The 27,627-nt window shown below is 38.6% G+C and overlaps 1 protein-coding gene across 2 annotated transcripts; it reads right to left on the bottom strand.

Moving 5' to 3' along the window:
• Positions 1 to 570: 570 nt before the first annotated feature.
• Positions 571 to 27,379, bottom strand: tpcn3 (two pore segment channel 3). Of its 2 annotated transcripts, XM_067585748.1 has the most exons (20): positions 26,959 to 27,379; positions 24,968 to 25,050; positions 23,013 to 23,127; positions 21,641 to 21,769; positions 19,614 to 19,730; positions 17,744 to 17,862; positions 16,755 to 16,856; positions 16,183 to 16,309; positions 15,468 to 15,675; positions 10,863 to 11,007; positions 10,562 to 10,747; positions 9,602 to 9,631; positions 8,853 to 8,917; positions 7,584 to 7,671; positions 5,688 to 5,757; positions 5,368 to 5,587; positions 4,288 to 4,378; positions 2,893 to 3,006; positions 1,890 to 2,002; positions 571 to 898 (listed from the first exon to the last, which is right to left on the bottom strand). In XM_067585748.1, the coding sequence occupies exons 1-20, from the start codon at positions 27,052 to 27,054 to the stop codon at positions 765 to 767; spliced, it is 2,352 nt and encodes a 783-aa protein (XP_067441849.1). In that variant the 5' UTR covers positions 27,055 to 27,379; the 3' UTR covers positions 571 to 764. The 2 variants fall into 2 exon arrangements, with proteins under 2 accessions (XP_067441849.1, XP_067441850.1); XM_067585749.1 differs by lacking the exon at positions 9,602 to 9,631 and having other exon boundaries at positions 26,959 to 27,378.
• Between the last annotated feature and the right edge of the window lie 248 nt (positions 27,380 to 27,627).

The raw sequence follows: 27,627 nt of genomic DNA, 5'->3' as shown, positions 1-27,627 counted from the left end.
AAACATTTTAATCACCTGATTCCTGAATAAACGTTTTAATTAAATCTCATTAAGTTTCATTAAAAACAAGTTTTTAAGTTAATGTTCCTGATGTTTGAACGACCAGTTTAACAATATACCAGCAGTCATTTTCTGTTTTAATAATTATATCTCATCATTGCCGACATGTTGGGAACATTTTCAGTGAAACACAACAGAAAAAAAAGTCTATTAAGCTTCATTAAATTAAAAAAAAAAAAAGAATATATTGACATATCAAATGCTTTAAGTGCAGACGAACTAACAAACCAGATTTTAAACTGTAACATCTGACATTTAAACTGAGTCTTTACGTTGTCTTTACATCACACTGTTCATTTTTAATTTACTGTCTAAAATCTCTATTTTAAAACTGAAAACATCTGTTCCAGTGAGCAAACTGCCTTCTTCAAGATCCTGAAAAACTTGCCGTTTTCTGGATTTTGTCTCATTTCTCCGTGAACCATCAAGAAAGTTTAAAAAGTTGTCTTTTTCCCGCCACAGCGAGGTCAGAGGTCATAAAGTGTGAACACAAAACAAACAAATGAACCATCAGAGTAAATATTCTTTATGTTTCCTTTGTGTTTGTACACAGAGATACATGACAGACATATAAAAATATAACACTTGATATGACTTCATACTGTTTACACTGAATAAACAACGTTTGTTCCCTATGAGATGATATTGAGTATAAAACTGTATATAAACCACAGAATTTCCTTCCCTTCATATATTAGAAACGTCTATGCAGAGCTGAACGTCGGGTTCGCAAAGTTCCCGTTCGTCTGAGCTTCCGGGTCGTCGGTCGCGGCGAAGTCTTCGGGGTCGAGATCGGCCTCGAACATCCGCTGCAGCAAAGCGTCGACCGTCCGATATCCTGACAGAGAACAACAAACATCCTTTAGAGTCATTTCAGATTAATTGACTAATCAATCAATCAATCAATCAATCAATCAATCTCTAAAACTTTATATAAGGATGAGTTTATATAAGGGTCCGTTTGTCTGAGGTGTCAAATTTACGTCACAGTGTTTCGAAATTTTTGTTCCTGTAAAAATAAGTTGTAGGGATATATTATTGTATGAATCTGTTGTATTATTGTTTTTGAATATTTGTCTTTTAATCAATTTGTAAAATGTCTTGAGACATTTGTGATTATACACTTTAAATAAAGTCTTACAGAGAAAAAAAAAGGCTTTTTAACATCGTTTTGTACAAGAAACAAAACATTTGTGACAGTTTTTAGCTGACAGTTGCTAAAGTGAAGCAGATGTTGTGTTGCTGCTGGACTGACCCTGTTAGTTAGAAAGACGTCACTGCAGGCTCCGAAACATTTTATTATAATTTCTTTAAAACGTTTTAGAAACTAAACAATTAATGTAAATAAAGTCTTACAGAGAAAAAAAAGGCTTTGTGATACTTTTTACACTGAAAACAACTGAAAACACTATAAATAAATAAATAAATAAATCTGTGGATAATAAACATTTTGTACCAAATATCAAACCAATCGATCGCTGTAGATCTGAAAGACAATAACATTTACCAAACTGGTGTTTGAGATGTGATGTGAAACTTGTTGGGATCATCAGAAACTGATCGATCAAAGTGAAGGAAAAAGCCGAACTCAATGACCAGATTTGGTGGGCGTGGCCAAGAACATTTTAGCTTTGAACTCAGGTTGTATTATGATCACTGCCCTGAAACTTACTGCAGTCATCAGACTCTGGATTCACAACATTCATACCAAGTTTCAAACCAATCGATCAATGCGGGGTCCAGTGGGCGTGGCCTAAGACATTCCTGCTTGTTTTATTATCGTTAAAATGTCTGTAGATGTATTACAGTGAACTGTGAGTGTTTCTTACTTTTAGAGGCGATTTTAAACATCAGGGTGGGTTTGTTGCTCGCTGATTGGCCGGTTCCCAAGTCGTTGTCGATGGTTTCCATGGCGTTAACCAAGTTATCCTCCATCTTCTCCCTGGTGGACAAAACAACACGAACAGGTATGAAACATAAACATGAACAGTCAACCATTAATACATTTAATCGTATTCAAATTGGCTTCATCAGAGGCTATAGACCAGTATGTAAGCTATGGACCAATCAGAGACCAGCATGTAAGCTATGGACCAATCAGACACCAGTATGTAAACTATGGACCAATCAGACACCAGTATATAAGCTATGGACCAATCAGACACCAGCATGTAAGCTATGGATCAATCAGACACCAGCATGTAAGCTATGGGTCAATAAGAGGCCAGCATGTAAGCTATGGACCAATCAGACACCAGTATATAAGCTACGGACCAATCAGACACCAGTATGTAAACTATGGACCAATCAGACACCAGTATGTAAACTATGGACCAATCAGACACCAGTATGTAAGCTATGGACCAATCAGACACCAGCATGTAAGCTATGGATCAATCAGACACCAGCATGTAAGCTATGGACCAATCAGAGACCAGTATATAAGCTATGGACCAATCAGACACCAGTATATAAGCTACGGACCAATCAGACACCAGTATGTAAACTATGGACCAATCAGACACCAGTATGTAAACTATGGACCAATCAGACACCAGTATGTAAGCTATGGACCAATCAGACACCAGTATGTAAGCTATGGACCAATCAGACACCAGCATGTAAGCTTTGGATCAATCAGAGGCCAGCATGTAAGCTATGGACCAATCAGACACCAGTATATAAGCTATGGACCAATCAGACACCAGTATATAAGCTACGGACCAATCAGACACCAGTATATAAGCTACGGACCAATCAGACACCAGTATATAAGCTACGGACCAATCAGACACCAGTATGTAAACTATGACGACGCTCAGGGCAACGTACTGAGCCGCTGCCAGCTCCAGCTCCTCGATCTTCTTCTCCAGAGACGTCTGTAGGTCGCTCTTATCCACCGAGTACTCCACGAAGAACGCATCCAGGACGAACGCCACGAAGATACTGAAAGACAACAGGAAGTGACACTTAAAAAATTAAACATGTAAACATTCATTTTGATAACAGAATAATTGTTTGACATTTTTTCAAGCAGAATATTCTGGTTTCAGCTTGTGACTATTTCAAATGTGACTATTTGCTGCTTTTCTTTGTCACATGTGACAGTAAATAAAAAAATATTGACACACTAAAAGTAACTGGGTCACAATTTTGGCCAGTTTGGGTCAAAACAGCACCAACACAATACTGTGTTAATGCTGTTCTGACCCAGTTTTAGTGTTGTTTTTTTATTTGACTGTTAAACTAAAGCTTGTTATAATTTACTCTTGTTAAACACTCGGCAGGGTTTGTTTGTGCATCTTTTTAACGTCGTTTTATACAAGAAACAAAACATTTGTGACAGTTTTTAGCTGACGGTTGCTAAAGTGAAGCAGATGTTGTGTTGCTGCTGTATTGACTCTGGTGGTTAGAAAGACTTCACTGCAGGCTCTGAGACTTTTTATTATAATTTCTTTAAAACGTTTTAGAAACTAAACAATTAAAATCGAGAAAATAATCGATGATGAAATAATCTTTAGTTTCATACAATCTATTCATGCATGTTAGTGAAGCCCTGAGAAACACAACATCATGTCATCAAACTGTAACATCAGAGCTGAAGAGTATAAACGTGAAATAACTGAGGTGAGATGATGATGATGATGATGATGATGATGAAGCCCCAACAACCATTAAACCAGAATAAGAGCCGGCAGCTCTGTGAGGCTGAGCTAAATGCTAACATTAGCATGCTAACATGGTCACACTGATAATGCTAACATGCTAACATTTAGCAGGTGTAACGTTTACATCGAGATATTTCATTAATTAGCTTTATTTTTATTTATTTCTGTCTTGTGTTTCTTTTACATTTTGTCTTGATGCCTTTTATGTTTTATATAAAATCACTTTAAACTGTCTCGTTGTTGAAAGTTGCTTCACAAATAAACTAAAAAGTCAACCAGATATTACAATTCATCCTCTGAATGTTTATATCATCTATCAAATAGACAGATGATGATATTTCACTGGATGCTTTGAAAAACTTTAATAAAAGTCAACGTTGATGAAATAATTCCATCTCACGGTCGGAACATAAATCTAGAGTCGAAGCCAGAAACTCTCCTCCGACTCTGTTCAACTACAGAAATATTAATTATCAGATTATCAAATGGGCAGAACAGCAGAGTTTGTTATTAAGACTGACGATGATGATGATGATGATGATGATGATATTAGTCTTACTTGATGATGACGATGACGACCACGATGTGGAAGAGGACGAAGAAGATCCTGGCTGAGACGTGTGTGACGGTGGTGAATCCGCTGCTGAGCAGTGATGTTAGTTCAGGAAACAGAAACAATCTGCTTCAGTCTTTTATAAACGTTCATAGATGACTGAAATATGGCTGCAACTAATGATTAGTTTCATTATTGATTAATTATTTAAATTATTTTCTCAATTATTCAACTAAATGCTCTTTTTATAAAAAAAAGAAAATCAGCAAATCATCACCTGTGAGAAGCTGGATTCTGGGTAATTTTTGCTATTTTTGCTTGAAAAAGAACTAACTTGAACTAATTACAAAAAGAATATCAAAGTAGTTACAGAATAATTGACTGTCAATCGATTAATTGATTAACCAACAAACGATTGCAGCTGCAGACTGAAATCATCCGATCAGCAGGTTGAAATAATATTTCATTGTTTTAGGGATCAAAACTAGATTTAGATGCTGAATAACATTAGCTAAAATGCTAATGGTTGCTACTGTACGGAAGCAAAGAAAGGTCATAATAATTAAAATTTTACAACCAACTAAATTATAAAATTTAATAATCTTAACTAATCTGCATTTAACCAATCGAAGTTGAGAAACTATGTTACGCTTTTAATTTTTAGATTTAAAAAATTTGAATGTATATATTTATGTATATTTTTATATTTAATGCTTGAATTCTCTTTATTGTTATTTATTCAATTTAAATTAAATGTTTAAAGGCTACTCTTTCAATGGAAAATATTTTAATGCTTTTCAGTGTTTTTTTTTTAAAATTGTGCTTAAATTTCACAATCAGTCGTTCAGTTAATTATAAGATTCACATCATTATATTGTTGTCTGAGTTATCTGGGAGCACTTCCTCTATCAATAAATAATTAAGGTAATAAATTAGATTTTTTCGTTTCCTTCAGGTATTTCAGGGCTGCAGTTATTAGCTCTTTAGATCAGGTGAAGCTGTACGACTGACTAAACCAGTTTCTTTTAGTCTCCAGTGAGGTTCCACCAGCAGGGTTGCTGGTTTGATTCTCTAATAAAAGGATATCGTGCCACTGGTTGACCACAGTGAGCTCCATCAGCAGGATGAAGGACGACACCACGTTGTTGAAGTTGTTCTTGCAGTAGTTGAGCTGAGCGAACGCCGTTCCTTTCAGCAGCGGGTTTCCGCAGTACGCCTTCGCCGGGTCGTTGGAGTCCTCGCTGTAAAACCTCACCTTCCCTTTGAACAGCTCCATCCCCACCATGGCGAAGATGTAGTACACCACCTGGTGAGGAAGAGGAAGAGGAGGAGGAAGGTCTGAAAACATGGACTACTGCTGGGAAATTAAAACACTTAATTTCCTGACAATAATCTCCAAAACTTACAATGATGAGCTGTCCGAATGTGAGGATTGCCGGTCCGATCCTGATCAGAGTGTTGATGATGGCACGAAACCTAACAGAGAAAACATAAAACACAAACATGTAGAATTATGAACCATTAAACGCACAATACGTCATTTCAGCGGCTAGGGGTCTCGATCAAAACAATAACAAACTACTACTACTAGTTAAAGCTGTTTCACCTAAAAAAAAAAATCAATATTTCTCCGACGATGTTCGGTGACCACCGGACTTCCTGGAGGGGCTGTTAGCCGAGCTGCTGCTAACGTTTGTCCAGTTTATTTCTCTGATAACTTAAGATCCAGACGTCCAATGACTAAAATCCTTCTTCCGGCTAAAAGATATAGTTAAAAACAACTAAATTTATCATGAAAATGTGTCTTAAAACTGAATAAAAATCCATTTTTAACAGTTTGTGTGGAACAACCACAACGCCGATGTATTATCTTGTATGTGTGTAAGTTACTCTTTGGTAGACGCCATTGTAGTGGACAAACACAGCGCCGCCGTATGCATCTGGTGCGTGTTTACTCTTTGGTAGAGGAGGTATGACGCCATCGACAGGCGACCAAATGAAACGGTCCGTTACTTTGATTAAATTACAGATTTCTCTGAGTTTGAATGTAAGTACACAACTCAACAACATATATAACACAGGTCTAGTTGTTTGTAGACATTTTAATGTGGAATAATTACATATTATAGCTTTAAGACTGAAGAGTGAGACTGTTGGCAGCTTTTCCTCCACTTCATCTGATATTTTTCTATTTCTCTACAGTTATAAACCAGCGTATGAAACACAAGATTTCACTTTTTAAGCACTTTTGCAGAGAAACCTGTTCAGTAGATGCTGTAGAACCACTTATGTTTAAATATAGTCATCAAATATCATTAACACACTAATACGTCCATGATTAATATGATCGTTAATGAGGACAAACGAAGGGAGGTGATTTGATTTATAGAGACGTTTGTTCTCTTTCAGCCGTCCAACGCTCTCACACCACAAACCTTTCTGCTCTCTATTATTTATTTACGGTGCGTCTTCCTCGTCATTGTTCACCGATGTCAGTCACAAATATCAAACATGTTTTAAAAGATCTTTATGAGAACAACTGAAGACGTCAGATTAGACTCTTTACATATCAAACACTGACCTGCTCCGACTCGCTCCGATCAATCATACTCAGAATCAGCTCAACAGTCGTCATGTTTGTCTCTTTAAATGTGTCTCAAGTCTCAACTTTTTATCAGCTGCTCCAACAACAAACTGACACCACGAGTCTCTGCTGCATCAAACCCGTTTAACTTCCAGAAATCTCCTTTAAACCTTCATGTTTCATTCTGAGCGGCGTGTCGACGGTGAGCCGCTGGTCTCTGTTAGCTCGGCGCTAACGTTACATTTCTTCTCTTAGATTCATATGAAATGATGCGTTTCTTCTGATCACAGTGACAGAAATCAGGAGTTTGATGGTCGACAGTACAAGCTACGACCTTCATCTGTCCATCAACACAAACATCTCATCTTCAGTTGACTCAGTGGGATCAATAACTGAATCAGGTGTTTGGACGTAAATGAAAAGATGTGCAGCTTGTTTTTGTTACAGAAACCTTGAAGCTGTCAGTTCAGAACCTCCTTTAAAAAAAAACATTTACTGACAAACACAAACTTGATGGACGGAGGAGACGGTGCAGCGCCCAGGTGACCTTGTCCTTAGTCACAACAACACTGTAAGATTGTTTACTTTAGTGCCGTCTCTATGGCAACAGCCATAAAACCAGGTCGGCTCGACCGGGAAGAAGACGGCTGTCTGTCCTCACTGTCTGCTTGTCTAAGGAGCGTCTCATTATGGCACATATGTGAACAGCTGATCAAACCTTTTGATGCTGTCGACCACTCGGATCAGTCGAAGGACTCTCAGGATGAAGACGATGTCCAGGATCTGCCGGCTGGTGTAAGCGCCCGCTGAACGGGAATAAATCACATATTCATGTCTTTAGATGATGACAGTTCATTACAGTGAACCTCTAGTTAGCATGTAGCATGTTAGCATGCTCTCAGGATGCACTTTAAACAAACACAAGAGGTGGATAAATGACAGCATGTAGCGGACAGTACAAGCGATGCATTCAAACAGGATTATATTTAACAATTCTTTACTAATCAATGTCGACTCATCGATCTATAAATCATTACTAACTAGTGAAAAATCATCACAGTTTCCCAGAGTCCATTTGGGCTCCTGACTGTTGATTTAAGACACTTAAACGAGTCCTTTATAGATATTCAGTTTACTATCATATAACTATTGTAAATCATTTTATCTTGATTTTTGGATTTTATTTGCTTTTTTACTTTAATTGCAAAGAATACAGCTGCTGGTTACTGAACTATTTTAGTCTTATCAGAGATAAGATATTAATTATGCAACACCAGGTTGTTTAACTAATGTTATTCCTTATAGTAATACACATTATTATACACTAATGCAACAGCAGACTGAGAGAAGTTTTAAACTTTGAGTAAACAAATATGTCGGACTGACTGCAGTCTTGATAAACGACTTGAACTAAATTGTTTTTGATTAATTTAGTGGCAATATTCTGATCAATTAACCGACTGTAATTTATATTTTCAATATATTAACCCTTTCATGCATGAATTACAATAATCTCAGTCAGTGTTTTTATTCCTCTTTAGGCATGAAAAAAAATATCTGAACACATTTTTCAAGGAGTTTGTCCACCTTAGTGGACAGATGATTAATCGTCATTTTCTCCCAACATAAAATCAATACTTGGAAATTTTAACAGTTGTATTACTCCTTAGTTGTTACTTGATGTTACAAAATGTTATTTACCTGCAAGGGTCTGTTACTATAGAAGGATTGGTGAGATATTCCTGAGCTGCTGAGCATTTCCTGCTGGCAGGCGGCCATCTTGGTTTTGAGAAATTTGTGTCACACTTACAAAGGCCGGCCAGTGGATGGCAGCGTACAGGACGACACACTAGAGTCCACTGTGTTGGCTGATGTGCAACTATACCATTAAAACCCCATGCATATATAAGCAGCTGTCCGCTGTAGTGACCACTATGCATGAAAGGGTTCATTTTTTATATAAATTTGAAAAGAAAACAGGCCTCACATGATTTCATGGCAGAGTTAATGATGGTGGCGATGAGAGCGGACACGACGATGATGGTGTCAAACCTGGAAACAAACAAAAACAAACAAACAAACGTCAGAAAACTAAAAAAAAAATCAAGTTGAACTTAAATGCTGAAAGCAAAAACCAGCGTTAGCGTCGTTGAAGCTTTTTCACCCTGTTTGTGTTCAAATGACGTCACAGTGTGACATCACAACGTGTTGAACAAACAGAAACATACAAACACGCTGCTGCTGCAGCTGCTGCTGCTCACCAGCAGGAGGCGCACGACTGTAAAACAAGCAAAAAATGCAAACAGATGAACGTCAGCAGCAACAACAGCTGCAGCAGAACCTTCAGATGCTTTAATACGAGTCAAACTGCAAGAAAGAAAAGAAAAAAACTGCAGCAGAAACCAAAACTGTGGGTGAAAATGCAATTTATATATTTTTTTTCTTGATCACAGTTTTGGTTTCTCTTTTTTTTTTCTTTTGGTTTGTTTTGTCATTTACTTTTCATAAAGTAGTTTTTTACTTTTAGACTTTACCTCTATGGTTGTTCTTTAACCAACCATAATAATAACCTTTTTAAAAGCCACTTTACTCCCTGAGAGTATAAAATAAATACATAAATAAATAAATAAATGCCTTCTCAAGCACCAGTGCAGCGGGTCGAAGCGCCGACAGCGTCTGACTGAAGGTGAAAGAAGCAGCAGATGATGTGAAAGCGCTGAAACACGGATCACATACCTCATATTTATAATGTCGGACGTAGATAAGCTGTGTGTGAAACGGATCATGTTTTCATAATGACACTTATCAGAAAACATCTCTTTCATATAATAATAATAATAATAATAATAATAATAATAATAATAATAATAGGAAAAACTGCAAAACATTTAGAAGTTAACTGACAAATATTGAAATTTTCACTGTATGACAACTTTGTACTAAATTATTCACATTTTCTTTCTAAACTCTTTCATTAACCTGGACGTTACAGAAGTGCATTAAATTACCTCCAATTATTTTTGTTTTGTTTTGTGATTGCAATATACTTCTTTACAACAGCTGCATAAATGAATGAATAGAAGCAGCTCTTTGCTTTACAAATGTTTCTGATAACTTTTACTTCTGCGGTCCAGACCTGATCGATTGATTGATTGATTGATGATCTGGTGAAGTTTGGACCAGTTTTGTTGGACAAAAACTCAAAGAAAAAAGTTTTTTTTAACAACAACAACAAACATTTCCATCGGTGTTCTTGTAAAGAATTGTGTTTGTTTCCAACTGTAGTTTTGACCTTTAACCTCGTCGTCAGCGTTGTTTCAGGAGTTTTAGCAGCCTGGTGGAGTTTAAACCTGCAGAGCCGAACTTTTACATATAAATGAACTTTTGTTACATTCAAGTCAAACGAGTTCACATGATGCTGATTAAACCCCTCACCGCCACATGAATCTCTCTGTATTTCACAGAGTTTTTAATCTTGTGTCTGGTTTGACATTCATGGCTGGTCGAGCCGGCTAACTTCCTGTTAGCTCTTTGCTAAGTTCTTCACGTCATCCACATTCATACCTGTTGAAATTCATCTCCAGCTACCTGCAGACCCAGAATCCTTTTGGTTATTCAGAACAAACATTGTGTGAAGTTCAACAGGCCACCTGACAGTAAACATCGGTCGGTAAACGTCGTCTCGTCTCGTCTCACCAGTTCCAGAAGTTGTGTCTGGAGAAGAACGCTCTGGGCTCGAAGACATAGAGCTTCAGCAGGATCTCCAGCAGGTAGAGCGTCAGGAAGACCCACTCCGAGTTAGCGATCAACGGGTTGTCCTCGTCCAGACCGATGAACACGGCGTTCACCAGGATGATCAGGTCGTACACGATCACGAACGCTCTGAAAGGAGCACAGCAGAGTTCCGGTGTAAAACTCTTCAACATTTAACTGAAGCTGGAACATGGAGGTCATTGCCCCCCCCCCCTCCTCCCCCCCATCTGTCCGTCCGTCTTACCGATGTTGGACCAATCGGCAGAGGAGGCGGCTGGGTGCCGACTCGTAAAAGGTGGGGCAGAGACTTTGAAGGGGGTGTGGCCTCGACTTCATCGTGATCACCTCGATGTTCAACAGGTCGGCTAACTGGACGAACGCCACTTTACCTGTTAAATCAATCAATCAATCAATCAATCATAAAAGACAACATCTAAAATATTCATAGTTCATGCTCGATTCATCATGTGATTATCATATTTATCATTATTATCATTCTGGTGGCAGAAGCCTTTGTTTGTAGAAAATAAGACAACCTTGTGATAGTGTGTTTTTAGTGGCACCAGTAGGGGGCAGCGCAGTTGTGAATGTTCATCTACATATGAGGGCTTTAACCATGGATGTATTATAAGAGCTGGATATCGGACTAAAAATGGCGCCCATTCAGTCCTATAGGAACTGCTCGCCTGGCGCATACGCCAAAAAAGTTTCTAGCTTCCAGGTTTGCTTCCGCGTTGTGCGGCCCACTGAATATACACAGTAGTGTTTCCCCCACTGGCCCCGCCCACGAGTTCCTGCTTGGCCCATAGACTTTACATTGTGATGACGTCACGGATTTTTAAATCACTTTTCTCGGCTCGAGGAAAGTTTTATAAACATAACATAAAGAGTCATAATTGACGTTGTTTGCAGTTCGAGGTGTCCTGTCAACAGTTTTACAGGCGTCTGCAGGGGGATTTTTCGTTGCAATACCGCGAGTGACCACTGGGAAAAACTGGCTGCTCTTATTATACATCCATGGCTTCAACTGGTCAGACTTGACGAGATGAAACTGTAAAGTTGTGCTGAGTAAAGTCGTCTTGAGTCGATACCGAGGCTACAAACAACGCAAATGTGCTACAAACGCCAAAGTCTGGTTCAGCTGGAATAAACACGTAACCCTGGTGATCAAACTCAACGTGTTCTTATGATTATTATTATGATGAATCTCAGTCCTAAAGGAGAGTTAAAGCTAATCAGAGTGTTTCTATGACCAAAGTAGTAAACAAAGATGGCGTCTGTGGAGGGATGTGTAGCCTAGAAGGAAGGAAGGAGACAAAGTTCAACTAGAGCTTCATCAAACTGCTCAGCAGGACTGTTTTGAGCAGAGCTGAACTCAAACTAAAGGTCGGCTTTGTCTCGTTGTTTCGTTGCACAGCGAGCCTCAGCTCAATCTCGCGTAGGTCGAAGTGTAAAGCCGATCAAATGTGGATCTTTTCTTTCCCCTCCTGTGTTTCGTCAAGTCAAGTCAACTTTATGTGTAGAGTCCAATATCACAATCACAAATTCACATAAGTGGGGCTTTACTGTCATCCCACATCCTTAGACCCTCGATTCTAACAAGGAAAAACTCCCTAAAAAAACCTTTAATAGGGGAGGAAATGGAAGAAACCTCAGGAGGAGCAGCAGAGGAGCATCAATCTGCAGGACGGACAAATATTTATACGACTGACTGAATTTTAAACATCCTGGTTGGTAAAACACAGATTCATTAAACTCTGACTAACTCAGCTAGCAGCTTCTCATGTTTCAGGAGTTAAAATGACAAACGTGTTGGACCTCATGTCACTAATTAACGCTCATTCTGTGAGTAACATGATGACAAAATGAAACTTGTCTGCTGTCTACTCACCCAAAGATTGTTTATGAGGTATAAGAAGCATTTATTTTATATCTGTTATGCTTCCACTAGTATGTAAAGGGGTTGAAGATGATCTGACTTTATGTACATTTCTGAAAGCATACCTCGTTAATGATCTCTGACTTTTGCAGCTGTAATGTTTGATGTGATCACGTGTTGACCTGCTATCAGACTGTAGCAGGTGTCTGTTGATGTGTGAGAACAATATGAGGAACTTTGTGTGATATCTAATCTTCTGGTCAGTGGCGTAGAGTTTCTCAGGGTCGAGCTGAATGATAAAAGAGTTTTACTTCCCCTAATGTGAAAGATGTTTGAGCAGATAATGACTCTGCAGAAAGCTCCGGCAGGAAGTGGAAGGTGTAGTTCAGCAGACTGAGAGCTGGTGTGTTTGTTGGGCGTGACGGTGCAGAACGAAGCCTCGACTGGTGGTTGAGTCATTCATCACACAACTGTTGACAGTGACTGATAGAGAAATTCATACTGATCACAGAGACGATGAGTAACAGTCCAGATGTACTTTCAACAGGCCATGAGGTCTAAAGTTCAATCCACACAGAGAAGTGTTGTTGATGCATCTCTCTCAGATACATTTACATGTTTATCAAATATATCGCCATGTTTTTTACGCTCAGAGTTTTCTGTTTTTTTCTCTGCCAGACCAGTTTATTGTTCCCAACAACCAGAATGAGACTAAAACTAAATAAAAAGTAACTTAGAGTAAGAAATAATTATAATGAAATGTTTTACATTTTTCGTCAACAACTGCAGCATCTGTGGAATCACACACTGCAGCTCCTGATTGGTCAAACGGTCTCCTCCAGCAGCCAATCATATCTCTACAGCTGTTAAAGCTATAATATGTAATTATTCCACATTAAAATGTCTAAAAACAACTAGACCTATGTTATATATTTTGTTGAGTTGTGTACTTATATTCAAACTCAGAGAAATCTGTAATTTAATCAAAGTAACGGACCGTTTCATTTGGTCGCCTGTCGATGGCGTCATACCTCCTCTACCAAAGAGTAAACACGCACAAGATGCATACGGCGGCGCTGTGTTTGTCCGCTACAATGGCGTCTACCAAAGAGTAACTTACACACATACAAGATAATACATCGGCGTTGTGGTTGTTCCACACAAACTGTTATAAATGGACTTTTATTCAGTTTTAAGCCACATTTTCATGATAAATTTAGGTGGTTTTTAACTATATCTTTTAGCCGGAAGAAGGATTTTAGTCATTGGACGTCTGGATCTTAAGTTATCAGAGAAATAAACTGGACAAACGTTAGCAGCAGCTCGGCTAACAGCCCCTCCAGGAAGTCCGGTGGTCGCCGTACATCGTCGGAGAAACACTGATTTTTTAGGTGAAACATCTTTATTCAGTGTTTTTACCTGTAATCTCCGGGTTGTTTGTTCTGGAGAGGAGGAGACCTCTGCGGGTAAAATCATCCTGAAAGATTAACACTGGAGTAATCCTATCCCGGTGAAGCTGGTTATTTAACAAAGCTCTAATCAAGCTATCATTACTTTCAGTCGACCATGTCTCCTGCTGCTATCAGAAGGAACGAGTCAGTTCAGGATTAATGTCGACCGTCTAAATCTTCCTCTAGATGTTCACTGAAGAAACATCACAGTTATCAGACGTCAACATAAACAGTCATGAAATAAATACAATTACTGTTGAGTGGTTTAGGTTAAAGTGCCTTTAAATCACATATTTTAATGTTTTAAATTGTAAATTCATTTATTATATTGATTTCAACATAAATATTAACAGTGTACAGACAGACTCAGATAAACAGACACATTTAATTTCTATGAACTGTAAATAATCAAAATAAAGTTTATTTTCTTTAACAAACTCATTGAAAATGGACAAAACTGAAAGAACATGTTGTTAGTAGATACTGTTTTTCCTCAGATTCCCTGGACGTCATCCAAAGGCAGATAAATTCTTAGTAAAATAATCAGACTAGATATGAAATGATATAAAATTATGTAATTATATTACAATCTCTGCTTCTGTAGTTTGTGACGACGTGCTGTTCTCAAACCTATAGCTGGTTTGGATGAGTTTGAGTTTCTGTGCAGCTGTTTTGGTGTGATTACTGTGTTCAGATCTGGCCGAATGAATCGATCTGAGGAGGAAAACCAACCAGACCGAACTACACAGGATGTGCAGAGAGTCCAGTATTTGTATTTGCATCTTTATTTGTTGAGGCAGCAAAATTATTTGTATTTGTATTTGAATAAAAGTGGAAAAAATGCAGTTTTTGTTTTTATTTCGCTTTTAATTTTAGGATATTAAAGTGTTTATGAATAAACTAGCTTACGAAGGAAGTTCCAACACCAGGTCTCTAACTGGAGTCTCCCAGATCATAGACGACTGTGCTGACTACTGAGATAAAACTTTACTAAGACAGACCTCTACCTATTTATACACCCATAACACAGAGACAGCACAGTGTGTAACATGTAGAGGAACTTCAACGGTGATTCTTGCTTTGCACTTTTCATTTACTATCTATTTTTACAACCTAACTTTGTGGAAAGGAGAAGAGGAACAACAGGTTTTGAGAGTCTGTTGGGAGCACTTCATGTGTCAGTAACTCAGTTTTATCTCTGGGGAACACCCCCAACTCTGGGACTGATGTCCAAATAAGGAAATGTGGGACTGATGTCCAAATAAGGAAATGTGCGTCATGTAGCAGGTGGATGTGACTCCCCTGGTTAAGACCTGCTGATAGACGTCACAGCGGAGCAGAGGAGAGACACTGAGATAGTGATGTAACCGACCTGCGTGCTTTTGCCGATAACGTATTTGTATTCGGACACACCCCTAGTACTGAACCACTCGATAACCCGATGACGGTGTTACATTTACGGTTCAAATATGTGTTTGATGTGTAGATATATGATAATGATCATCAGTTTGTGACTCACCGATGGATCCCTGGTTCTGGTCATCAGAGACGCTCCACAGCAGCTCTCTGTGGGCGTTACTGATGTCCGGCTGGACCAGTTTGACCACTTGGTTCCAGCTGGCCTGGGTCACCACCTGCTCCCCGCCCTCCTCCTTCTGCTCCTGCAGCACGGCGAACGCCTGCACCATCTTGTGCCTTTTGGCCCTCACCAGCTGCCGTACCTCTTCCTGTTGGGCAGACAGGATGTGATGAAGTTATTCTGGGTGATACAGATGATTTATACACATTTATGGTTCGATTTCTGACTTCAACTGATGAATCATTGTTTTGGTGCCTGAAAACATCCAATCAGAACACACCGCGTTCACCGAAGAGAAAACAAAATAAGACTTCAGAGATTCTTGTATTTATGAGATGAAACACTTTATAATGTGTTCATAGATCCAGAACATGCTGGCAGCTGTTGATGTTTATGTGTAAATGATGTTTTTATCCAAATTTATATTCATATTATTTCTCCAATATATATTTATTTGTTCTTAAGTGTTTGTGCTGATAGATAAAAAAAAAAATCTTATTCTTGCTGTATTATATTTTAAAAAACTGACAGGTGTTAAAAAACTCTTTGTGTCACATTTAACAAACTGAAAACAACCGTTTCTACATTTAATATTTTCCTGAAATGTTTTTTTTAAAATAAACGACCCTTCACCCTCTGACAGACCGCGTCGTACCTTCAGGTGTTTTTTGTAGTTGTTGAACACGACGGCCAAGAAGACGGACATGAAGATGTAGGTGTTGATGAGGATGTACACGATGAAGAAGATGGCGAAGACGGGGCTGAAGTTGTACGCCGGCATCCTGCCGACGAGAAGCAGAGAAGAAGAAGACATGCAGATAAACGGATGATGTCACTTCCTTCTACGACCCGACGAAAACACGAAACAGCGTTCATTAAATTATAAAATAAATATTTAAACTTTAACTTAAATAAAACAAGATTAAAGCTGCAACTGATAATATGGTGATCAAACTTTAAAATTTGATTTGGAGATATTTGAGTTTATTGCAATATATCACAATTATAGTTTTAATAAATGTACATTTCAAAATGCTACAACGCCACCATTATACAATAAAAAACATTTAAAAAAGACAATTAATTTTATTTATTTATTGTCAAAAGCAACACTTAAAAACATGATAATTTATCAAAAAAAATGGAAAAAAAAAATTGGGAGGAAGAAATATGAAATGATTTCATGTAACGGTGTTAAAACAGAGAGCGAGGCGGCGTCCGTCTTACATGACGTCGGGGCTGTTGGCCGTGGTGACGAGGACGTACAGATCGAAGACGATCTCCAGGTAGTTTGTGAAGTACGGATCTCCGTCGATGGTCTTCAGACCTCTGAACACAAAACATTCATATTCAAAAACACAAAGAATCTCAAAAAAACATCGTTCTCATAAAACCCGAAATAAAACAATGAGCCTCGAAGAAATGAAGGTTCACACTCTCCCTCTCTCCTCAGCTTGATCCAAACTCTGCCAAGACGTTTGGTAGCTGTTTTCAGTCTTTATGCTAAGCTAAGCTAAGCTAAGCTAAGCTAAGCTAAGCTAACCTGTTGGCTCCAGCTTTGTATTTACCGTACAGACAAGAGAGAGGAATCAATCTGAAGATCTAAAGCTGCCACAACAAATATTATGTAAGTTTATTGCTATTTCACACAGTTTTGAATAAAACATTGGTTGAAATCTGTGTCAGACTGAGCGACATCAGTTTAGAGGTGAATCGTAGCGCTACGACGGAAATAGAAAAAAAGTCAATAACAAAACTTCTTTTTCGTTCTATCACCATCATTTGAGTTTGTGTTTTTGTTTCCTAAACTTTGTCCACTTGTGTATTCTGAAACATTTCATGTCCTGTATTCTGATTGGTTGGTTTGTAGACGTGGGTCGCAGCAGCAGTCACATGGTCAGACTGTCAGTATTCTGGCTGTTTTTGGTTTTATTCCTTGCTGTGAGTTTTCTGGATAAACTATTTAAATTATAAATGTTGATGTTTCTGTACAGATTAATAATGAATTGGCTTGTTTGGTGTCATTTGGAGGTTAATAATGATTAATGTGTTGGTTCTTTTTAATGATCAGGTCTATTTCTCAAAGAATTACTTAAATTCAAAAAGGTGGAAAATAATCCAGAGAAAAAATATTTTTGTTCTCAAGTGCAGAAGATTCCTAAAATGTTTTTTGTATGAGACCATTAAACCAATAAAAAGGAAGTCGGCCGTCTCACCGTTTGCCGAACAGTTTGAGGGCCATGAGGGAGAAGATGAGGACGCTGAACATGAAGAGCAGGAAGACGTAGAAGATCTGAGGCAGAGCGTTCCGGATGCTTCTGAACGCTCTGCGGAGCTGAACACAAACAAACAAACAAACAAAAACAGACGACAAGAGAGCTGATGATCCTCCCGAAGGACACAAACACCAACTAATGATGCGTTCAGGCGCCGTCAGATCACAAAGTCAAAACATTTCTACGTTTAGCAGCCGGAAGCTTCAGTCAAACACTCGGCAAAGTTTAAACACGCAGAAGTAAACTTCATGATGCAGAGATTACAGCAAACAACATGTTTAACACACACACACACTCACACACACACACACACTCACACACACACACACACACACTCTCAGACACACACACACACACACACACACACACACACACACACACACACACTCACACACACACACACACACACTCTCACTCACACACACACTCACACACACACTCACACACACACTCACACACACACACACACACACACACACACTCTCAGACACACACACACACACACACACACACACACTCTCTCAGACACACACACACACACACTCACACACACACACACTCTCACTCACACACACACACACTCACACTCACACACACACACACACACACACACACACACTCTCACTCACACACACACACACACACACACACACTCTCACTCACACACACACACTCACACACACTCTCACTCACACACACACACACACACACACTCACAGGTCAGCTATCAGTCAATAAAACCCTTCATGTGATGGACGTACCTGTAAACATCTGTTCATATGACCGTTATGACTTAACGAGGTGATAAAGATCACCTGAACGCTTCATTAAACAACTGACTGACCTGCTGTGCAATGCATTATGGGATACTAAGAACCAAAAAACAGATGATGCTATTCATTTCAACATATTCAGTTTAGAAATGTAAAGTTTGCAGGTTTTCAGGGCTGTTCAAACTGAGACTCAGCCGACAGTTAACATCACATATTGAAACCTGACAGGAAGTGGCGAGGAAACGACTGATGATGATGATGATGATGATGATGATGATGCCTCACAGCAGCAAAGCTCTGGATTCATGGAGCTCAGCGGAGTCACATTTAACGAAGAATCTTAAACTTCTAGTAAAATGAATGTTTAGTCACGTACATTAAAACAATTATGATTCATAATTGTTTTTTGGGAAAAGGTGTAAATAAAGTTACAGATATTAAATACATGTTGTACATCAAGTCGTGCAAAAGAGGAAAAAGAAAAACAATAAACAAAGTCAAAAAAAAGGAAGTGACAGATACGACTGTAAACACTCTGGTTATCAGATGAAGAACATGTGCAGCTTCCCTCTCGGTGAATATTTCTGACTGTAAACGCGTCGTACAGGAAGTGGGCTGCAGGGTTTTCCTCTTCGTGTTGTACTGAACGTAACGTAGAGACTTTGTGTTTGTGTTTATTTACTCCTGCTTCTTATCTGTTTGACTTGTTTCCTGCACTGCTGTAACATGTTAATTCCTCCTCTGGGGATCAATAAAGTCTTATCTTATCTATTATATTGGCTACTTAACAGCTGTAATCGGGTCTGTTTGTTTCTGCGGAGACGTCGTTGCAATAATGAAGCCGGAGAAACATTTCAGTTTTTTTAGATTGTCTGACCTTATTTACCTCGATGCAGTCTTTAAATGTTTTAATCCTGGTTCAACCATGTAAAAGAGCAGTATAAATAAAGTTACTTATCAATAATCTGCATGAAACCTGTTTATGAATCTGGATCATTACACACATTTATATTTATATTCATCAGTCTGTTTGTTACCTGTCGTCCCTCTGTGACGTTGACCAATAGGAGCGGCCGCAGGACTCTGGACCAGCGGACGGTGTAGCAGTTTGCAGCTATCAGAGCTCCGTAGATGATCATATCCACCAGAGTGAGCTGAGCCACACAGAGAGAGAGAGAGAGAGAGAGCAGCTGTTTACATGCGTCCAACAGAGAGTCAGTGACGATAAAAAGCATCCAGAGATACGTCAAACTACATCTTCCTGTTATAACTGATGATCAACTCTGTAAACGTGAAGGTAACTTCTGTATAACTTGCTTTAAACGACACATATTCTGCACATTTCCAGGTGTATCTTTATATTCTGGGGCTCTACTGGAGTATCTTTGCATGATTTACGGTTAAAAACTGCTAATTTATCTCATACTGACGTCAGCTCGTCAGCAAGGTAGAAAAAACCGTCACAAACGAAGTGTTGAGAGCAGGTTGAAGCCCTGACTTTTGACTTGCAGGCAGCGTTTCTACATACCTCAAGTTTTGAACTTTGACCGTGTTTAACAGCCGAACAAGATATAAATAACAGAAAACCATAAAAAGCAGAATATGAACCCTTTAACACCAAATAACATGAATTACTCATAAATCAATGACTGATATTGAGACAAAGAGACAATAAATGGATTAAATATTCCTGAGAACACTGATGATGATGATGATGAGGGTCAGTGCATGTTATCAGACTACAGTAAACACTGGTCAGTGAGTGTCAGATTTCAGATTATTTCACGTATCCTGAAGTGATCGGGAGCCTCGGGGGCGACTGAGTCACCAGGAAGTCTTTCTGCTTTTAAAGGCGCTGATGAGGCGAAAATCTCCGGTTAAAGGTTGTTTCACAACAGCAGCAGAAAGTCTTCTCAGCACATTCTGACTCCGCAGCTCTCAGACAGGAACTCTGCTCAGCACACGGCTGAAAACCAGGAACCGCTCAGGGTCCGACGTGCACGAGTCACCAACCGTCACCAGGATTTAGTCTCATCCCTCAGCACAAATACACATGTGGAAACAACAGCGGATGGAAACATGCATTCATTTGCATTTTCTTTTGCAGATTTTCTGGAAATTCTGTTAAACTGTGTGTTACATTCGGAAACTAATTCAATTTTTTACCTTAAAATTCCATTAATTTACTCATTAATAATGATACAATAAGGTATTTTAAGGTGATAATTAATTGATTAAAATAAACTGATGTATTTTTAATAGATGGGATATTAGGAGATATAGTTTTTGCTCTTTAAGAACCTTTAATAACCCATAAAAATTGACAAAAAAGTGATTATTTACCCCTTAAATTGTACTTAATTTGCTAATTAAGGCTTTTTCAAATGAAGGCGTTTTAATGGACAAGTTCAGGGATCTCTGCTACCACACTAAACACCTGCTATGCTTTCAGAGGTAAATTAAGGAGTAATTAATGGTATTTTAAGGGATTCTTGTTTCATGGTGTTTGATTATTGATTAATCATTAAAGTATTTGAAATAATTGATGTTTTTAGCTTCTTAAGTTTGTCTCGTCTTATCATCATATAAGGACGGCAGGAAGTTGTGATGATCATGTTTCTCTGATGTTTTATAGACTAACGATTAATCAAGAACATAAACAGAAGATTAATTAACAGGTTTTCCCAAAATCTAAACGCACAGAGAACTGAACCTGAACTCTCTGAGAACCTCAACAGACTTTGAGGGACTCAGGAGACTCAGGGATCCAGATGTGTTTTGGGTCTAATGGTTCTGACAGACCTGAGTCTAGAGAAAGTAAATACACTTAAAGTCGAACTATTTAAGCAGAGTAATGAATCAGATAAGCCCCGCCCACCAGAACGAGGACGTAACTAAGCCCCTCCCATCAGAACAGTGACATAACTAAGCCCCTCCCATTATACTGAGGATGTAATTAAGCCCCACCCACCAGAGCAATTACGTAGCTAAGCCCCACCCACCATAATGATGATGTAACCAAGCCCCTCCCACTACACTGATGATGTAATTAAGCCCCACCCACCAGGAGGATGACGATGATACAGATGTTTTTGGCGTCTTTCCAGAACTTGTCCCGAGGAATCACCTGGGCGTAGTGAACGAGTCGGAGGGTGAAGACGAGCAGACAGAGCAGCTCCACCAACATGGTGGCCTGGAAACAAACACAGAGACTGGATCATGACTTTAACAGAGACACTGGTTGGACACGTCTGGTGCTGGTTTAACTGGTTTCACTCCTGTCTGTCTACTTGCTTTCTGTTGTTGTGTTTTAATAAAATTGAAGTTTTTATTTATTTCACTGCCTCTAGCAGGTGTGAACTTTGTTGGCGGGCAGTAAAAATAGTTCTACGTAACATCACTTTGATTCCAACAGAGAAACCAAAGCTACTGTAGTACACTGTGTACACTATGTTCTTACTGGCGTAGTGCGCAAATTTTGACAGGGTAGTGTTGTCTCAAATCAAACACTTACTGGAAATTAGCATTAGCTAGAGTTAGCATTTGCATTATCGTTCGTGCTACCAAATCAAATCATTACAGACTGCTAAATTAACCCAATAAACATACTGATGGCTTATATCCAACAACAGTATAGTGGTGCTTAGTGCTAAAAAACACATGTATAACTAACATTTATATAATGCGGTGATGTTCACCGTAGTTATAACATACTCGGCCGCCATTTCCAGTTTGAAAAGTGGTCGCTCCCCTTCCGCTACGTAGCCAAGATGGCGACCATCGAGGGCGAGAAGTGTCCATAGTTCCAGACTCAACTTTTTGACCGTTTTGAGTGCACTTTTCCATACTTCTCAGTGTGAACGCACTTACGCACTCAAAATGTTAAGCGTAAGTACAGAAGTATGTGATTTGAGACGCAGCACAAAAGTAACGTCTGGTGGGCATCAGCGCTAACGTTAGCATGCTAAGCTAATTAAATTCTACTTTCCGAGTGGAACAAAACCTTAACAGCATGACGGTTCGACATGTTAAAAGTTGTAAAGACACACAAGTTAAACTGCTAACAGTACAAAACCAACACCACTGACTTTTTGAAAGAGGGACAAAACGTCTTAAACGAACATTTGCAGCGCTACAGTGTTAGCAGCCGCTAGTTCAGTGTTTTTTTCATTCTGTATTCCATTAAAAATGTATCTTTAAATGATATCCTCAATGTTACTGGGATGGAAACACATCACCAGTTTGAATGATTTCCACTTAGTTTCTGAGAACCGATGATCATTAGCAGCATTAGAACATTAGATCACTGCTGACAAAGCTTCTTCTAGCTGGAGAATGAATGTAGTTTGTTTTACTGTAAATGAAGCGCAAACGACTAAAGAGGAAGTATGAAACCAGAGCTGTGTTGTTGTGGCAGATTGCGGCGGCCATCTTACCCATACAGGCGCGAGGAAGATGGCCGGCTCCTCAAAGATGGCCAAAGACAAATCCACCAGGATGAAGAAGTAGACGAGAACCTGAGGAACCCAGTGGTTGTAGAGTAGATACAGTCTGAACACACACACACACACAGGCAACAACATCATTAAAGCATCAAGTCTGTTTTTTTTATATTATTCTTCTTGTCAACTTATCTCACATGCAAACTATCAATATGTTGAGTCTATGGCTCAGAGGAATCAGATATATCAAGCTTCGGATACACACACAATGCTTGTTAGTAGATCAACTCATTGTTGGTTTGGCTCCAAACATGAAGAAAAATATAGAGAATCACCAGACTTTAAGAGACATTATCAAACCCAAAGTTTGGCTGAAACTGAATCAGTGCAAATTACGTTAATACACTACCTATAATCTTTTCATTTCCACATCCAGTGGAGTCGTGTTTCTGTCCACCTGGTGAATGTGAGTCCAATATTCACTCTCTTTTAGCTCTTGTTTTTACTCTCTACCAACTCCTGAGGGAAATATCTGGCTCTTTAGCTGCCAAATGCTCCACTATGTTCACCAGCTAGTCTGCAGCTAACTGTGTCTGTTTGTTGCTGAGCAGGTAGTGTACAGTGGCTTTTTACAGCTTTATCTCTGAAAACGACGCTATGAGACGCTGAGAGTGAACCAGAACAGTAAAGTTGCAGCCGGACAGATAAACAATGAGCTGAAACTCACTATAAAGCTCCGTAAAGCCGAGAGGAGCTGCAGAGTCACTGATAATTCTCTGTAGGTTCATCGCTACGAGCCACAACCAACACTGTTACTGTATAGATCAGACTGTGGAGTTAAAATAAAAATATTCATTAAAGCTGCTTTAATTAAAGCCTCTGGAAACGTGGCTTGAAATCATAAAAATGCATATATGATATCAGAGTTGAGTGTCTCGTTAAGCATCCACAAAAATCTGAATGAAAATAAACATTCATAACTATTAGAAAACTGAGCTCAAAAACAGCTCGTTTGGCTGCTCAAACCATTTCTCAGGACTGTGTGGGCGCGTCCAGATCACGTACCTCTTTATTTTGTATTCAATCACTAAAACGTTTTGCTGATACTTACATGAAACGGTTAGCATTAGCATTGCTATGCTACACTTGTGAGCTACTTATCCACTCTGTGATTAATACAGATTTGGATGGTGTACCTAAGTCTGCTAGTTAGCTTAACACAGTAACTTTCAAACCATATCAGGCTAATTTGAATTCTCATTCTAGCTACAAGCAAAGCAAAGTGCACTGCATTGTTTTCTCATGCGGGAGATGAGAGTAAGTGTCGTGAAGTCAGCTCGGCCAGATAGCCACGTCAATCATCTTTCTCTTAAATATGATTGGGCAGGTATTTATTATGTAATAAATTCCCTTGCTTAGCCCCGGTAACAAGGGAAGGGAGAGAGACTTTCTAAAGAATTACAGAGACCATGTCAAAGGCTGCTCTCATAGTTTTTAGGTGTTTACTATATGCACATTAGATCCCAAATTACATGATTAATAGCCAATCATGGATTTGCCTTTCCAGGGGCTTTAAGTGCTGCCAGTGTCAAATATGAGCATTTAAAAGTCTTTAGTCAATACCAGCTGAAATATGTTGTCACTGAACATTTCACAACATCTCTGCAAATTGTCAAATATGTTAATTAACAACACTTCCTCATTATGTTAACCGAAAACATGATCAGACAATATTACATTTTCTGCAAAACATAGGCTATTTTCTGTTGCATTTGAGCAGAAGATAAACATGATTTTGACAGAGTTGACCTGAAATCTCAGCGGCGGACGACGTTCACAGATGAAAATATGTGATTATTTGTAATTATAGTAATAAATTGGGTGAATTCTTTTGGTAAAATACGTTAAATTTAGGATCAGAAATAAACATAAATGTGCAGGTGTCTCACTTCACAGCCTGAGGCGACGTGTCGAAGTAGATGTTCCTGTTGTACTGAGCGTCTGACACGTAGATGGAAGCCAGGTCAAAATCCTGAAAACACACAAACAGTCAATCAAAGTTTATCTGAGTTAAACCTTAAATCACCTGGACGATTTATGACATCACAACTAGTTTGGAGCCAATCGTGAAGCTGTTTTTTAATCGGAGCTCTTCCTGGATCCTCCTGCTCAGCCTGATGACGTCATAGTGATGTCACGCTCGATGGATTTCTAACAGGAAGTCTGCGTTACAAACTGGAGGTGTGGCTGTTTACCTGCATGGAGGCTCTAATGAAAGACAGATTCCAGCTGCATTGTGGGAAATGTAGGATCCAGTGTTTTCAGAGGCTGCTGCTGCTGCTGCTCAGTCACATCCAACAACTACTGAGAAGCTCAACAATCAGTGAAATAGTCTTTAATCGCTGCGTCGTTTTGTCCAAACTTTGTTCAAACTCTCAGAACTTTATTTAAAACTCTATTCAGAGATACCAAAATCTGTCCTGCTGACATTTTGAGGAAATGTGTCTTTAAGTTGTTTTTAATATTCTGTTTCCTTTATGACCAGAACAACAACAACAACAACAACAACAACAACAACAACAACAGTTTCATCCAACCTGGTTTCTCAGGAATCCTGATAGAATCTGTTCGTTACCTTTAAAACCTTTAACGGCCTCCTGATGAACTTAATATCTTTAAAATCTAATATCTATACATGTATATATTTACTGTATGTATATTTCTGTAAATGTATGTGTATATTTTTTGATGTTTCTTATTGTGTTTTTATTATTTTATGTTTGTTTTTCGTAAAAATTGTTGGTTTGCCGCATAAAAGTTATTGTTAATATTTATTAGACAATCTTAAAAAAACATAGAAGCTTCATAAAAATAGAATTTTATAGCTGAAACATTTAATCAATTAGTTGATGATTGAAAAACGAAGGATCATTTTGGTTTTTTTAAGCCTAAATATTCAGATTTTCTGTTTGCTGACGTCGTTGTTGTGCAGATTTTAAGACAAATTTATGATTTATGATTTTAGACTTTATGAATAAAAATGGACGTAACTTGAATTTACGACTGTAAAAAATGAGATCTTTTTTTTTTTTTTTTTTTTAAATAATTTTGGACTTTACTTGTCATTAACGTAGAGCTGCAACAATTAATTAAACAATCAACAGAAAATGTTTGACAATCAATTAATCATTTTTAAAGAAAAAGATGCTGAAACTCTGATTCCAGCTTCTTAAATGTGAATATTTTCTGGTTTCTTTGACAATAAACTGAATATTTAAACGAGACATTTGATGACGTCGTCTTTGGGAAACATTGATCCACATTTTTCACTGTTTTCTGACATTTTATGGACCAAACAACTAATCAATTAATCAAAAACAATAATCAACAGATGAACTGATGATGATAACTAACAGCTAGTTATCACAACATTCATCACATGACTCCAACTCTCCATTTAAATCACTTCACTGGTTTCCAGTTCAACAGTAAACTGGCTGCTGGTTCAGCTGCTCACTGACTGAACCTCCATCAGACCCCTCAGGTCCTCAGACAATAATAATAATAATGTTGATGTTTTTATGTCTCATTTTAAACATAAATCACACAGTTTCTCTGTAAATGAAGCTGTAAAGGTTCATCTGTCTGTCAGACTGCAGGAAAAGATGATTTATACAATATTTAGTCTGTTTTTCAGTCGATAAAGAGATGAAACAGAGGAAAAGTGTCTGATTAAAGCAACATGATCATGAGAGTAAAGTGTTGAGGTCTCATCTACTGTTTAACTGCTTTATGAGGCAGAAGGGACAAAAGTCCATCAGTTTACTGCTGTCATGTGAAATAAACCATCTGCTAACTGAACAAAACAGACAGAAAAACTTGACAAACATGTCACAGGAAAGCAGGAAGCTGCTGTGAAGCATCAGTCTGACTCTCTCACCTCTTTGGTTTTTGCAGAATTCCCTCCGTTAGGAATTCCTTTTCCTTTTCCTGCAGACTCATCAGGAATGTCCTCGCTCTTCTCTGGCTCCGACATTTCTCAAACCTCCACCTCAACTCCTCACAAAACTCTCAAAAAAAAAAAAAAAAAAAAAAAAAACTTAGAGCCGCTGCTCGGAGAGTTTCAGCCTGTTAGTTTTCTCGGCTGAGAGTCTGAGAGTCTCTGCAGGATGAAAGTTGTTGTTGTTTTGTTGTTGTTGTTGTTGTTTGTGAGGAAACGTCACCACGCAGCGTCCATCTGTGGAGGGTCTACATGCTGCCCAGTGACGGGGACAGTTTGATCTGCATCGCTGCTCCCAGTGAGACTCTGAACTGGTCCCAGCTGCTGTTTGTCCTGCTGTAATAAAGCTGTGGACTGCTGCTGCCTTCACGGGCCCCTCGGACATATGGACACCAGAGGGAAAAAAAAAGACCCAGTGACGTGGAAACAGGACGAGCCCAACCTGCTGCTGCTGTGAAACAGAGAAAAGTCAACTTTAACAGGTGTTTTGAATATTTTTTTAGATCCTTGAAGAGATAAAAGAGGAGCAGGACTCCTAGTTAAAACTTAGATCAGGTTTACCTCGAGAAAAAAAAAAGAAATATAACAAATAAATTGTGAATTAAATGA

The sequence above is a fragment of the Thunnus thynnus genome, chromosome 3 (assembly GCF_963924715.1).
Source record: "Thunnus thynnus chromosome 3, fThuThy2.1, whole genome shotgun sequence".
NCBI lineage: Eukaryota > Metazoa > Chordata > Actinopteri > Scombriformes > Scombridae > Thunnus > Thunnus thynnus.
This window is presented reverse-complemented; position numbering and strand designations above follow the sequence as displayed.